Here is a 16,571-nt window from a genome sequence, read left to right as displayed (position 1 = left end):
CGGTTGCTGCTGCTACTGCTGTTGCCGACGTGCAAGCCAGGTCGCAGTGGTCTTCATTTAATAAATTACACCTCCTTAAAAACTTAATCTCTCTTTCCCACGGGTTGGGTATTTACTCCTCCAGGACATCATTCTTGGAAATTGAACTGTAAAGTCGGGTGGCGGGGAGTTGTGGCATCTGGTCTTTCCTCCTGGTTGAGACGCTGTATTTTTCTATGAAGAATAACACCTTGAGTCTTTGCAGCAGCACCAGCGTTATTGATCGAGATCAAGATCGCTCAAAATGTGGAGATCATTTCGCCTCTTCTCTATGTTCTGTATGAGTATTTCACACACTCCAAAATAGCTGCTATTTTCCCCACAGTGTGGCTGTCTTACGAAATACAGCCTCTCTGCCTTTTGCTGTGACAGAGGCACAGCTATTGGAACTGTGTTTGTGTGCACAGAATTTTCACAATTCCAAAACCTGCTATTATAAAAGGAAACAAAAATAGATCCCCCACCCCCCACCCCATGAGATGGCCAACCCTGGACATACCCACCTTCCCACCCCACAACCACCCCCGAAGAAAGAAAAAAGGAAGTAACACAGAGTTTCTGTGGAGCACAAAAAGGATGCGAGCCAAGGCTTGTGCTGCTGCTGTTACTGCTGCCACTGCAGCAGATGCCTAGGGGGGGGGGGGGGCTTTGGCAGAGGAGCCCGGGCACAGGCTGAATAAAGGCGGAAGTAAGGTGATCAGGTCTGAGGCAACACTGCAAGCGGGGCCCTGAGATAGTGCAGCGGCGAATCCAACAGAGCCGGAGAAAGGGGGATCAAAGCCCTGGATGAGATGACACACTTCCACTTCCACTGGCCTACATCCCTGTATCTCACAGAGACACAGAGGCAAGAGGAGGATGAGGAGGAGGAGAAGGAGGAGGAGGAAGGCAGCAAAGCCTTTGTGTTTTCTTTTCTCTTTTTCGCCTGCATGTTTTTTTTTTTCCTTCTCGTCTCTCTCCCCTCTTTCTGTATAAAACGAGAGAAAGGAAAGGGAGAAAAAAAAAAGAGACGAGGATTGAACATCACCAAATTCCTGATAAGCCTCTAAGGATCTTGGGTAGAGGGTGGGCTTTCTGTCTGTGTTGTGACTGACCAGTGCTGGTGGCAAAGCATGGAATTAGAAGATTGTAAAATGCCTGGCTTCCGTACAAAATATTTTGTTAAGGAGCGTGTGAGCGTGGGAAGATGTGAGGGAAAGAAAACCGTCTTCCCATACTGTATATTATGCTTCACACCGCCTTCTCTGCAACATATTTTCTTTCACCCGTGTTTATTTCCTGCAATGAACAGCATCAAAATATTTCACAGAGGTTTCAGGAACGCTGCCGTGCCGTCGTCCTGCATTAAAACAAACTGATTGGGCGGACGTGCAGAAAGATTTGAACAACCTTGAGGTGGTGCTCAACCATTTAATTGGGAGCAGCGCGGCTCGATGAGGCACCTGATCCCTTTCAGATCGACCCGCAGAGGCAGATGCCCGGAGTCGAGCCAGATCCGTCACAATCCAAACCCCGAAACGCCAGCGGCTGACGAAGTTCTTTTTCCAGGTGCTTTAGGAAATCAAATTGATGAAAGGCTTCATTTCTCCCTCTAGATGCCAGATGGTTTGCTCCATGGAAGCAGGGGATAAATCCATGCTCTGACCTTCCGGTCCGGGCCCATGCAGGGGCTTATGAAGGGGCTAAATATGTGGCACATCCTGTGTGATTGAGGCCCTGGCCAAGGCCTCCTCAAAGCAGCCTCCTTAGGGCACCTAGGTTCCCTCCTGGGAGCCATTGCGTGAGCCTGGAAGCCACAGCGTTTTTCCTGACGGAACTTCTCGATGACATCTGCGAAAGGGCCCTTGTAGTCAAAGTGCCTCGTTGATTTAAATCTCTGACCTGAAGTGTCGGAGCGTGTGATATCTCTTCCTGAAGAGGTTTGTGTGAAAAATAGATAAATGTAAATAAGCTCAATGTGTGATCACAGGCCAGAGGCATTTGCTCGTTAGCCTCTGGGAAGTGCAAACACATCTGTCCACAAACGATGCAAAATGTGTGTACGAGTGTCCGAGTCGGACAGATTGGACGATGGCAAAGAGCGCGCTTGCCAGTACAAGCCAGACATCCGCTTTAATTCATGGCAGATTGGGCAAAAAAAAGGACACAGAGTGGTGGCAGGTGTTGGTGTGGATGTGTCATTTGAACGGCTGACAGAGTGCCGCTCTTTTCCGCGCCAGCGCGCAAGGGGCTAGCGGGAGCCCGGGCCAACACTGTCCAGTGGAGTGGCAGAGAGGATGATGGCAAAGGCTCTCTCGCTCTCGCTCTCGCTCTCTCTCTCTCTCTCTCTCTCTCTCTCTCTCTCTCTCGCTCTCCTTCTCGAAGCCACCTCTCAGCTGGAACAGGGGCCTTGGCGCCAGCGCAAGCAACGTATCCAAAAGGGCTTCGCTCCCAGCAATTATAGCGTGTTACACTGCTGGCTACACTGAGGCTGTGCAGGGCTGTGTGGGTGATTGTCAATGGGGGCCAGACTGCTGGTGCAGCCTGGAAAAGCATTCCCCCCCACCACCACACCCCCACCACACCCTACCCTATTTTTCCATCATGTCAACGACAGCAATTAAGGGTCGACACAATGTAGCCTCTGAGTGCTGCCGCAGGATGAGACTTGTTTTTTTTTTTTAGAGAGAGATTTGGAGGATCTGCTACGGTAGCTCAAGCTACCGAAGGTTTTAGAGGAGCTTTCATAATGAGTCAGGGCTGCAAGTTACTTTCCGAACATCAAACATTCTGGTTTGAAACTTGTTTGTTCTAACCGGTATCGTGGCAGACGTATCTGGGCCAGTCTTTAAGAAGCAGCTACATGCTAAATATGTTAGCGCACTGTAGGCTTTGTTTGCAATCTGTTGCATAAAACATTTTCCAGAAAAGCTTTGAACATCTTAAATAGATGAGAATGTAAAATATGCTAAACTGTGGGACTGAAACTTAAACAACACTGCCCCTTCACCTTTATATCAACTCCAGTGAGAGGGAGCGATGCAATGTTGTACAGTATTGCACGGTCTCATAATCAAAGCGTATGTACATGTCTAGACCATGTTTGTGTGTAATATAATACACTGCAGATTAACCAGAATATATATCTGTACCACAAACACAGCACTTATGACTTCAATTATTGGATGCATTTTTTTTCCATCGGCAGCATTTTATTTGTCTGCCGTTGTAATAATGGTGAACCTCCATTAAGAATCCATTAGACTCAAGGGAGGCAGTGCCCTAAGAATCCCATTGAATTTAGATGGCTGTAGACATGTGCAAGGCCCCATCTCAGTCTCCCACCATCTGATAGCAGATAGGGGGGTCGGTGTGCTTTGTCGAGTAAACAAAGCACTTGAAAAACTTCAGCCTTCACCACTCCAAGAGCCAGACGAATGGAGCACTCCATTTAAAAAATAAATCTTGTAGGGGCCCAGTGCTCAGCATTGCCATTGACTTAAATTCATGCACAGCTTCGAATAACCATGTCCAGTGCTATGGCTGTCTCCATGAAGACATCGATCTAAACAGAGGCTCTCATTTAGTCGTCGAGATCAATGTGACACGGTTTCAAGATAGATCTCCTTCATCCAGCATAACCAATATCCCAAAACCCCCTTTATCACTTGTGCTATAAACCCGTCTCTTTTAAACATGGCCTTGCTGATCAGCACAAAGAGATATCCAGTTCTGTATCACTGCTCCATCCCCCTTGCTATCGGCGTGATCAATTTCCTTTTCAAGGCACCGTCTCCCCGCTCTGCTGTTCAATACAATTGATGCCGGGACAGAGCAGGTTAACCATTAGTTACCAATTACTTTGAAAGCCCTGGAAACATGACCTTGTTTATTGGCCTAGAAAGGTTAAAATAAGCAGGGGCGCAAACAAAGAGTCAGTATCAATGAACCACCCATCTGCTGTATGCCATTATTCAAGCCATAGAATTTTTTTGGGGCCAAGGCCTGGGGTAAGTTCAAAACACTAGAATGTTCTGTGTTGTAATGGTGGTATAATTGCCATTGCATCTGTGCTCTTCAAAAATAAATGCCTCCTTCATGATTATCTTGCAATCTCTTGGCCTAATGATCGTTTTAATGAACACATTTAAACGGTCATTAACCGCATAACATCTTTTTGTTTGCTACAAGCCATTTCACTCCATTCGATCGTATCATGACCTTTGCAATTTTAGCTCAGTGCCCCCAATAAAAATCACAATTTATGGACCATTATGAAACATTTTCTGATTAAAAAAAAGAGAAACTGATTGAGAATTTAACACATTGCCACAACGCCACAATGAGCTACGATAACACAAAAACACATATTGGCACCCCAATTTCAAATCCGTTTCAGAACTCCTCCCACATACCTGCTGGAGTGATGTGGGTATAACTGGCACCTTGCAGCTTAGTCTCCCCGCATCCCTCCATTGTTCGTTAAATGTGCTCAAAAGCAATGACAAATACAACTTACACTTCACATTTCAACCCCTCACTTTTGTTTTGTAACTCCCATACACAAAATCGGTTCAAACAAATGCGCTACTTTCTCACCGCTTCCCAAACAGCGGTAAATCAGTGAGCCAGGAAGTCTAATTTGTCCCTTGCCCTCTGTGATAAATCATTGCTTAGTTTTTTTTTTCCCCTTAAAGAATGCTAAAACGGACAAAACTAAAGAAGACATATGGTCCTTATTGATTTTTCCACGGTAGTAACTCATCACGGCGGCCCCAACATTCGAGCGTTCCCCTCCCTAATTGATCTAATGCATGATTGATGTGTCGCTCTGGCCCCCTGGGGGAATCTGCATGCCAGGCAAGAGGTGGCGGTGAGGCAGCCAGCGCCGGGCACCGAGGTGGCCCTCATCATGGCCGACCTGCTGATGCATAATGCATGGCCTGGCGGGAGGTGGTGGTGGTGGCGGTGGTGGTAGGGAAGGAAGAGGAGGGGTGAAGCCAGTGGAACGGCCCAGCCTCAGACAGACGCGAGCGGGTCGCTGTTCAGGCTCCGGTGCATGCCCGCGGAGAGAAGCCTCCATCCATATGGATAAGAGCTGCTGAGCGGGGGAGGGGGAGGACGGGGAGGATGTGGAGGGAGAGGGCGAGGGCGAGGGAGGGGGGGGGGGGTTGTAGATTTGGGAGGAAGCGTGACAACACAGTTGCACAGTCTCCCCAGGACTGGCCACCTCAGCCTTCTTAGCCCGAGCAGACTTCTACAACACTCTTCCAGAACTTTCCTTTTTCTTGTTTTCTTTTTTTTCTTTTCTCCCCCATTCCGCAACGAACGTCACAAACGAGATGCTGCACAGGCTGTCGCTAGGAGCCGGTGCCTGTGTAGGTGCTGTTATCTCACCCACATCGCCTCACACACACACACACAAACACACACACATACACAAACACCCTCATCGCCACACTCTGAGACAGCAGGGCCACATGGCATCAGCAGACGTGTGTGCTCATCCCTTACTTCCTTTGCCTTCCCCTTCTCCTATTCCCCCTCTCTCTCTCTCTCTCTCTCTCTCTCATTCTCTTTCTCTACTCTCTCTCTCCTCCATCCTTCATTGCTTTGGCTTGGCAGTGTAATAGCGAAGGTTTGCTGTATGGGACTGCTAATGAACGACTGCTTTTTTTTCTTCCCTCCGCCCACAAGGCCCAGGATGCTGTTCTATCTGTGCAGAACCAGAACACCCACCTGTGAGCCTGAGACATGTGGTACCAAGTTTGAACCTCCTCGGCTACCCTGCAGAGTAACCAAAAATAAATAAAAAATGAATGATAAGAAGCGAAAATCGAAGGGCTGGTTCTCCATCTCACCATCCTTTCTCACAGTTACAGCACGACACACACACACACACACACACACACACACACACACACACACATACACACACACACACACACACACACACCCCACACACACACACCCGACACACACACACACGCACGACACGGGTGAGGAAGACTGAAGTGTCTACTGCACACACCCAGAGGAGAGGGAGGGAGAGAGGAAAAATACGAGATCAGAATAATACCACGGCTAATCTCCTCAGCAATCAGACAAGGATTGGATAGAATGAAAGAAAATAGAAAAATGGCTTTTCATGCAAATTGAAAATTGACTGTGATTTAGACGGAGAGAGAGAGAGAGAGACGTTCTCTGCTGAACTCCTACAGATAACAACTCACTTATTGATGGTTGGATAGTTGTGTGTGAACTATTCTCCTGCCCCGGACATCAATAAGGCATTAACGCTGAATGGCCGTGTACGGGAGCTCTGCCTGATATTTACCATTGACTTTATATCAAGATTTATTTTCCAATTGCTTGGCAAGACCCGGACACAGGAGTAGCAGTGTTTCTACGTGCCCTTGCCCAAGTTTTGTTTTAGCCTAATAAAACAAGTCTGCAGATTACAGATTGTATTTCCCTTCCTTGGGAAAACTAGGCAACAGATACCATGGACGTGAAAACATCTAGTTTCTTTTAAGATTTCTAAGGGAATGTGTGTGTGTGTGTGTGTGTGTGTGTGTGTGTGTGAGAGAGAGAGAGTCTGTAGATTTCTAAGGGAATGTGTCCAAGAACAGCATCACAAAAATAAAAGGTGGTTCATGCTGAAGATCAAGAGAACATCAGATGAAGCATGATGCCAATGAACCTCTTATTCATTTTCCTTATTACATGCAAAAATTAGGGCCGAGGTCTTTGTTTTGCTTTTTGCTTTTACGGTATAAAGCATGGTACCAACTACAACAAATCATGTTTTTGTTTTGCAACACAAAATCTGAAAATAGCCTTCCCATTTGACATTAGCACTTTTCAACTGCTGCTGTCCTCATGTTAAAGGTCATGGTTTGTCCATCAGCTAATTTGGTCGGCGTCTGGTCGGCTTGAAAGAGAGGATGATAAACAGTTGAGTCGATAGATGAGAATATCTACAACTGCGCTTCGGAAGTGATTTACTGCATGACTAATGTGTTATGATTGGGCTTTTAAGTTGGGACAGCACATCTATCCCCCGTGTCAGTTCTGAGGGAGGGAAGGCTGACGAGCTGCCAGGCAATTAAGAGCTGGGGTTTGGCACGCCTGAAAGATCTTCCCCATCGCATCGCATCCCACACACACCCCTACCCTTCCCGCTTTCCCAGCCTGCATCCTCCGTGTTGTTTCAGGCACTCTCTTTTACCCTCGCCCTCTCCTCCGGTCTCCCCCCGTACTCTCTACTTCTTTTTCCATCATCCTCTTCCTCTCTCTCCCTCCATTTCTCACTTTTACTTGATCTCTCCATCGCCCCCTCTCTCTCTCTCTCTCTCTCTCTCTCTCTCTCTCTCTTTCTCCCCCTACCAGCATTTATTTCTACGGGCCATTGCATTAGTGTTGCCGGTGAAGCTTTTCATTGGGCTTTTTAGAAAATAGTGGGAGGGAAAATGGCTTTTATACATTTTGTGTCCGAGTCACCTTTTCCCTCCAAACAGGAGACATGTGACTTGGTACTCCTCTGCTCCATCTGTCCGAGGTGCTTTCAGGGAATTACAAAATGGACAGCTGAATTGAGCTCGACCATTACTCATGCTGGTTATGCTTCATGTCACCATTGTGGCGTGCTCCCTTGGTTTTGGTGGTGGTGGTGGTGTGTGTGTGTGTGTGTGTGTGTGTGTGTGTGTGTGTGTGTGTGTGTGTGTGTGTGTGTGTGTGTGTGTGTGTGTGTGTTGTGTGTGTGTGTGTGTGTGTGTGTGTGTGTGTGTGTGTGCGTATGTGTGCGTATTCCAGTAGCTGTCTCTTGCATGGTAGGTCGTCCGTGCACAAGAAACCCTCAGATTGACACGTTAAAGCTTGTAAGCACCTTATATGGATTTTTGTGTCAGAAATGTACTAAGTGAAGGGACCAACTGTGAGATTATTGAGCATTCTTTTGGGGCAGGCTAAAAACCTTATGTAGAAAGCACTGAGAATGTCAAATAAAATCTTTAGTCATCACCTGGAATTTTTTTCTCCCCCCCCCCTCTCTCCTACCAGAGAGCATCCAGCACCTTCTATTGGAAGCAGGCAGGTGAAGTGAAAAGCCCTGCTGCTGAGATGGTGTTGGGAGTGGATTTACATGTCTTTTCAGCGGTGAGCTTTTTTTTTCTTCTTTTTTTCGCGGGAGGACAGGGGAGAAATGAGGTGAGGGCAGGAGGGGGGGCCGGCAGCACTGCTCTCGATGCTGGCCCATGGAGCATTCTCATCCGTCTGACTCAAGTGGCCCCAGGGCCCTACATCAAAATGCCCGACACGACGGGTGGTTGGAGTGGGTGGTGGAATGTGTGTAGGGGGGTGTGTGTGTGTGTGTGTGTGTGTGTGTGTGTGTGTGTAAGGGGGGGTGGGGGTCACAGCATCCACATAAATGAAATGTGTACTGAACAGCGGTTGAAAAGACCCTCCAGTTTTGATGATGGAAAAAGCTGCTTTGTGCTGGAAATTGTGTCTCATGGGAGAGTTCATGCAAGCTGGCAGAGCTGGTCCTGCTGGCTGAATCCACTGTGTTTGTGCAGGTTAAGATTACTTGTGGGGAGCATTACTGGAAAGCCTGCCACTGCCATCATTTTTCAGTTGTATATATAACAGGTTATATTGTATTGAGTTGTATCTGTGTGTCTCTCAGTGTGTATCTGGCAATATATCTGTGTGTGTGTGTGTGTGTGTGTGTGTGTGTGTGTGTGTGTGTGTGTGTGTGTGTGTGTGTGAGAGAGAGAGATAGGGTCTGTAGATATATGTATACACAATGCATGTCCACATGGATAACATTTGATTTTGTGTGCTTACAAGGCACTGATTCTGTCCGACTACCACAGGAGAGCTAACCTTCACGCACCACTGAGTGAAAACAATAAGCTTACCTTTCTTATCCCCAAAGAAGAGGGTCTGTTGTGCTGGGTTTGACCACTGGAGGGAGGTGTTATCATTGAAATCCACCCGGCACGTCATGTTGGCCGTCCCCCCCTCCACCACAGTCACATTCTGAGTGATGGGGACCTGGCCCTGGCCACCTGCAGAGGGGAAAGACGAAGATGAAGTCTGGGGTCAATGCAAACCCCCACAGGACACGGTCCTGACGGACTAAGCCGCACGAAGTGCATTCCTTTGGGGAGGACATCTTGGCCTTGTCATATCCCATTATCACACATGATGGCAATTGATTAGGTTTTTTTTTTTTGAACCCCCTCCCACCCCCACCCCCCTCCTTCAACCACTCGTGAAAGGTCATTTGGAAAGTGCAGCGGATAAATAGAGAGATTTGACGTGGAGAGGGATGGCTGTTTGAGGTCAGAAAGCACATCGATGAGTGGAGCAATACAACAGCATGCTCAGTTGCAGGGCCCCCGACCAGGAATTACAAACAATTGAGCACAACTCGCTCAAATACAAAGGCAGGGTGTGCGGGGATGATGGATGATCAATGCCACAGCTCAACAGTGGAGGAGAAAGGAAATGGAGAAAGTGTGTGTGTGTATGTGTGTGTGTGTGTGTGTGTGTGGGTGTGGGTGTGTGTGTGTGTGTGTGTGTGTGTGTGTGTGTGTGTGTGTGTGTGTGTGTGTGTGTGTGTGTGTGTTCGTGTCCATGACTTCATGACAAGTGTGTATACATCACATGTACGTGCGACTGTGTGTGTGTGTGGGTGTGTGGATCAAGCATGCAGGCGACACCTCCAGCCCTCCTCCAATCTTCTCCCTCTCTCTCTTTTTCTCACTGTGCCTTTTCCCCCACTCTCAGGATTTGGGGAGTAATTGGGTAGCATGGCCTAATTAGAGGTAGTCATGTTCTGCCTTTGGAAAGAGAGAGCAGCTGCAACTGGGTGGCAAATTGACGCATAATCCCCTCAGCACGGCAAAGCTGGGCCTCTTCGATCCAGCCGGAAGGAGCTCCGGCCTGGAGAGTGTGCCACCACCGCTCCGGAGCAGGGAGGGTGGGGGGTGAGTGGTGGCGTGGGGGGGGAGTGGGACACCCAGGCGAAGCCCAATCTCCCATCCGTGCCGGAGCCCGGCAACTCTTCCTCCCCTAGCCTAGACTTCCTCTTCCTCTGACTCAGTTCGTGCTCGTCTCTTTCTTTTTTTTCCCAAAGTCTCTTAATTGCATTCCTGAGCTGTCTCAATTCCCTCCGCACGTTCTATTTTTTCCCTTTTCTATTATTTTCTTCTTTTTTTGTGTTTTCTCTTTTCTCTCTCTCTCTCTCTCTTTCACTTTCACTTTTTTTTTGTGCAGAAGAAACCAGGGAGGGCTTCACAAGGAATACTTCACAACAACAGCAACAGGAAAAAATAATGAGTTTTTTTTTTTCTCTGAGAAAGGCACCATCGTCCTTGTGACAGACTGAATGATCTCCTCACAAGGCTAAACAGCGGGCAAAGATTAATCACAATCCCCACCTAGTCGCGATTCGCGCGGCCACCAGGCGAGTCCAAGCGTAGGTTGCCACACGGCTGAACGGTTGGGCTCGCCACGACCGTAAATTTCATGCCAAATTAATCTTGGGTTTTGATTACTCGCGAATTAATCCTTGTGAGTTTGTTTCGCACTCACAGCGGTGGAGGGGAGCCTCCCACTGGTGCTCACATTGTTTCTCATTTGCGAAGGTGACATTGGATAGCGCCCCCGGCACGCGAGCGCTGGAACAACCACAGCAACAACAACAACAACCCTGACTGCCATGCCACAAACCGTGGTGGCAGATGTCTCTCTCTCTCTCTCTCTCGCTCAATTCCAAGTCGCGATGGGTCTGCCCCTCGCTGGGGACCCTGTGTCCCCACCTGCCCCCACTGTGAGGATGCAAATTGAGTTTTTCAAACGATTCTCCAGCGAACTGTCAGGGATTAACATAGGGTGAACCGAAGAGTTCCCTGATCTTTCCGAGAGTGGTGCTCTCTCTCTCTTGCTCTCTCTCTCGCGCTCTCTCTCTCTCTTGGGGGGGGGGCGGGACCTCTTGTTTCAGGACCACCGCAGTGCAGGTGACCCCTTTGGCACTTGTCAGCTTCATCTGGAGATAAGGTCTGGACTGAGGTAGATAATGGGCTGGAATCCTAATTAAGGTAGACAGGGAGTGAACCTACATCCACTGGCTGCCTTTGCTGGGGCTTTTTGGCGGCACCTCTGCCCTTTTCAATTTTCCTTCTCTCAAGTGCAGAGAGAACATGGAGCATTTCCTGGAGGCTGCGGCCCAATCAGTGGCCAAATAATCCTGAATGCACAAAGGTCTTACACCCAATAAAGTCTTTGTAATTGCTTGAGGACACAAAGCCCCAGCTAATCCTAAGCAGTAGTACAGCACTACTCTAAATGCATAAAAACAAGCATTAAAATACATAGAAACAAATCCACACACACACACATGAACCACTCACACATCTCAACTGCAACCACACCCTGCATTTGAAATTCTTTGAGGGTCTGTCTGTGAAACAGCAAACTTCTATCCCTTCTCTCCTCTGATTCCTCCTTCGTGAGCACCGAAGCAAAAGAAAGAACTGAAAAGAAGAACAAAAAAACAAACCATTGTGATATTATATCTCATGCCACTGCTCTAACCAAACATTGAACCAGCGGCTACAGCAAAGCCGACGTGCCGCCGCAAAAAAACAATCTCCAAAAGTACGTCCACTCTGCCATGACTTGCCTAGCAACGGTGCCTCTCCAAATCCTTTCAATCACCTCCCTCTCAAAACACTTTTGCTCACGCACACGCACAAAAAAAGAAGCCGAGCAGATGCTTAAGTGGCCGGCAAAGAGCCTACTTCAGTCCAACTGGAGAGCTGGCTATACCACGATGCCTTTCTGACAGTATGGATTGGATAGGGGGTGCTACTCCAGCGACGACTCGAATACATATCAGGAGAGGTTGCGACTTCTAACATGTACACACATATAGAACAGCTTGCGATTTTCAAATCCATTTTGATCTCTTAATACTTTCACGGCAATAAATTATGCAGTGGGCGCTTTAATGCATGGTTTGGCATCGCATTTACAGTGCGCTCGCAGCACGAAGCGTTTGATGTTGACTTCTGCATTGCCATGCTTTGTTTCACCGCCTTATCCTTGGGCAGGCCTCTCTAATCTAGGAATCACGTTTAATTAGAGCGAGAGAAATATTCAGTCCGATTTGTGTGAAGTGGATTTTCTCACTGAACTGGCAATAGAGAAAAATGTTCCGCCAAGCCTTTCTCACGGGGAACAGTAGGATTGAATCATTGGTATTTGATTTAGCCAGGCTCGGAAAAAAAAAACCTACAGTGGTCGCTAATACTCGGTGGAAAGTGCTGCATCTTGCGGCACCAATAATCATAGCCCCACATAAAATCCAATTTAATGCTATCTAACCAATCTGGAAATACAAGATAATGCATGCAATATTTATAGGGATCTGCTGTCGCTAACTGCAAGGGGAGATTTAAAAAATGCAACATCAGATATTAATCTATATTACAGCAGATAAGATGCAAACATTATTCATGACTTTCAGGATGCATCACTTTAATATCTACGAGGATTAAAAGAGTAAAATTATGTTGCATCTGTAAACACGGATATTTTGCTGCTAACGTTGATTCAGAACACATCAAGCAGCTAAGCCAGGCAATTTAGGATTAAAAAAGACCAATATTTCAAAATGGCAGAAGGAGGTGAAACAAAACTTGTCATAATCTATGCATAGCAGGGTGGAAAGAAATGTCTCTTTTGTTTCAAACTTTTGAATTAGGAGCGAAGGAATGAGACACGTGGCCCCAAACGCTTTTCTTTCTTTCTGTTTTTTTCTCCCCCCTTTTTGGTTTCGGCTGACTGCATCACATAATAGAGAGCGGAGTCTTGATGAATGGCCAGAAAGCAGTCAAGCACGCCGCTGTGGAATAAACTGTACACCCCCCACCCCCCCCAACTCCCCCCACCCCACCCCCCTCGGAAAGCAAACAAATAGCTCTGAACCAGTTCGAGAAAATACTCCTCATCTCAATTCATTACCCCCTGATAAAATCTCTCTCCTTCAGCCCGCCCATGACTGGGCTGGAAAACGTTGTGTGGCACTTCCCTATTCAAAAGCCGGGGAAGTCTTTGGAACAGTGGCTTTTGGCGCAGCATGGCAAGCAGTGTGATTTGTCACGCCGCACACACAACCCTGACAGGATGGCCAACCCTGGGGAGGACTGGCCTCGGATCAGGGCCTATACGTTCCGGAGCTGCTCAGCTACTATCTGACCAAACGTCCTTAATCATGGGTAATCCTATGTAGTAATGCTGTCAGTACACTGTAATAACATGTATTAAGGTTCTCTATCATCTCACCGTCGCTGTAGTAATGGATATGGGAAATTGAGGTTTTATGCAGTTCGCCATACAGCTCGTTAGTGATGAGATTAAATGATGTAGATGATTTCCTTGTCTTCGATGATCTATTTCGTAATGAGATCAATCACAGTTCAATCACAGTTCAACATCGTCTCCAGTGATTAATCACATCATGTATGGCTGGGGGGACTATTTGTCTCAGCAGCATTGAATGAAAAAGGGGGAAAACACTCTAACAGTAGCCTCCAACCACAGGCTACAACTGTTAAATCCCAGATGAAAGGCACATCTGCAGAGGATGGAGCATTTTGTCGGTCTCCAGCTTAATCCTCACTTTGAGAGGGACTCATTTCATAAATGTGCGGCGGGCACTTAGCACTTCCATAAAGGACCCTGCGTGCCAAAAGGCAACCTTGCATGTGGGAGAACCGATACTGTGATAAGCCTCTAAACCTCGACAACAAACATGTAGAGGTGTGGAGGTATACTCACAAGAGTCAAACCAACAAATGATCAGTTAAACAGTAATGTCCTGATCATTTCATTAAGGAAATCAATTTCATATTTATGGTTCAGTGGAAGACTTGTAAACTTTGTATTGAAATAGGCTTTTACACTTCAATGACTTTACTTTTCTTCTCATTAAAAGCCCACCACGTGAGGGTTTCGATATCGATGCGAGGCAACCACGCAAAACATTAACCGAGCCACGCGTGCGGCATCCTATTCTACATTTCAATACATTAAGTTTTAACAATTTCATACGGTTATTCAGTTTCGTATTTCTGAGCGTGGGCTGAGAGGAGCTATGTGGAGCACAGTAGAAAATGTAAAGCAGGGCCTAGGATGGATAACATGGGGTGCAGGCAGGCTGCAACCCTGATACCATGAAGGAAGATGCACTGCTGTATGATAATGTGTGAGTGAATGTGTAATATCTGCGACACTGCATCATTCAGCACCTGAGAGCGTCTCCGGTGGCCTGCAGATGATTTAGAATTGATCATTTGCGGAAGCGCCCCCATGCTGAGGTAATAACGGAGCAGATAAATTAGTTTTCATGCACAGTTTCATTTCAGCCTTAAAAAATGACACATGACAAACACACCCACGCATGCTGACACACACACACACACACGCACACACACACACACTCACCGGCATGCTCACAACACAAGTGGGTAAGCACACAAGTGGACACACACACACACATTTTCCTATCCTAATCTCTCTTCACCAAAAAAGCAAGGGCATTAGTCACTCCCATATCCCATTTTCAGGATCCTTAAGAGAAAGTGAACCACAAATTACTCCATTAACTTTCCAACACACTGCTTTTGTTTCTTTAGATTGGCCATTATGCTTCGAATAGAATTACACCTCTGATGATGGGAGGAGGCATCTAGACTGTCCCCAGTATGGACAACATTTACAAATCTGCTCAAATCCTCACACCAGAGATAACGTATTTGCATGTATATTTTTGCACTTAAATGATTGTTTTTTGGTGCAGTTTTGTATTCTGAAGTTTTAGCTTGCCTTATGCAAATGTATAAACTTTTAAGGAGATTTTATTTGATTGTGTTCTTTGTTCCATTGTGAGTCAATAAGACACAGTGAGTCAATTTTAACTTTATGTGATAAGGCTTAGTCTTAGACAGGTCTACTGCAATGTCACTGTTCACATTAAACATCCATTATTCATTTAAAAGAGAAAATGCAGTGTGTGTGTGTGTGTGTGTGTGTGTGTGTGTGTGTGCGTGTGTGTGTGCGTCTGTACGTGTGTGAGTGCGTGCGTGTGCAAAATAGGATGAAAATATATGTACTGTATTCTGAAGTTAATGAGATCAAGATAAAGACTGCATGTCTAACTGTGAGTTTCCACTGCCTCTCCTCCAGAGACTGAGTGTTCTAAATACACTTTATATTTTCCTGTGGCTGAAAAGGTAGAACAAAGTACTAACAACATCAAGGCCACAGTCTCATACCCAGACAGCAACAACTTCTAATGAAATACATCCTTACATACCTGCACTGGTAAGTGCGTTCTCCCAGACATCCCCTGGCCTTGCCCTCCCACAAGCCTCTAACTTGGCAGGCCCCAAAAAGTCCCCCTCCCCCCCCCCCCCCCATTGCCATGGTTCAAAGATAGAGATACCCATATAGCGATTACCGTTTTTAATGAGAACACCACTACAAAGCAAGCTATAAACAGCACTGCCATGCTAAATTTGCCGAATAGTTGGCTGTTTCGGCTCCTCACACACCACCCCTGGAGGGGCCCACCCTACACTTAGGGAACCACTGATTTACAGTCACTAATGCATTCATAAAGATGACAGTAGGGACTCTCCCCCCCCGTGAAAACAATCCACCCAGTTCCCTTTGTGCACCCTGACATAAAGGTCAAAACATACGCATCAGACAAAAGGGCAGAGAGAAAGGCAGAAGACAGGGGGAAAGAGAAGAGAGAGGGGAAAATGGAGAAAAGAGACACAGAGTTTTGACAATCTAAATATTAATCGCTGCAAATGCTACAACATGACAAGCTTTAATTAATTGGCCAACTCTGAAAGTAAGCTGAGACTGGCCTATTTGCCTGCATGTTTTGGGAACAGAATTTGTTTATCTATTTTTGCCAGAGCGACTGAAGACATGTTGTACTTAATTAGGACCGCGGGCTCCGACTGGCACTTAGCACAACCTTGGAGAGGATAGGCGCTCAGAGCATCCCTGGAGTCCCCGCACCAGAGTCATTTTCAGGACACTTTGAGACAGACAATGGCCAAAGTCCCTTTTTACTTAAAACGAAACCCCCCTCACCCCCCATCCTCCCCCCGTCCAGCAGGCATCCGCTCAGCAGGATCTGCCTCTGGGTTGTGCTTGCACATAACTCTGTGTCTGGGGCTTCTCAAGCATCAAGGCTGGATTAGAGGACTGCTTCTAAATCCAATCTGTGCTCTGATGCTCTTTAAAAATTCTGGTTCATGGCACTCAGTCATATCAGTCCCTCTTTCTCTACCCCAAGACCCCCCCCCCCCCCCCCCCCCCGGTGCCTCTTTCACAGGCCACATCTCTGATGGGAGTCACGAGGGGTAACCACACTCCAGACTCCCTGAAAAGAGCTAATGTTTGACATCTTTGAATGGTCTTTGGTGTGTGTCTGGGACTACAGGGGGGTTGGGGGGGGGGGG

The 16,571-nt window shown here is 47.0% G+C and overlaps 1 protein-coding gene across 1 annotated transcript in view; it reads right to left on the bottom strand.

The window, feature by feature from the left end:
• cadm2b (cell adhesion molecule 2b) overlaps positions 1-16,571 on the bottom strand; it is a gene marked incomplete at both ends in the record, with an annotated part of 141,031 nt that overhangs the window by 22,882 nt on the left and 101,578 nt on the right. Inside the window, one exon of the mRNA XM_080844389.1 lies at positions 8,940-9,089. Coding sequence (XP_080700515.1) covers positions 8,940-9,089 — 150 coding nt within the window. The remainder of the gene's footprint in view (positions 1-8,939; positions 9,090-16,571) is intronic.

This window comes from Sprattus sprattus (assembly GCF_963457725.1).
Source record: "Sprattus sprattus genome assembly, chromosome: 9".
Taxonomy (NCBI): Eukaryota; Metazoa; Chordata; class Actinopteri; order Clupeiformes; family Clupeidae; genus Sprattus; species Sprattus sprattus.
This window is presented reverse-complemented; position numbering and strand designations above follow the sequence as displayed.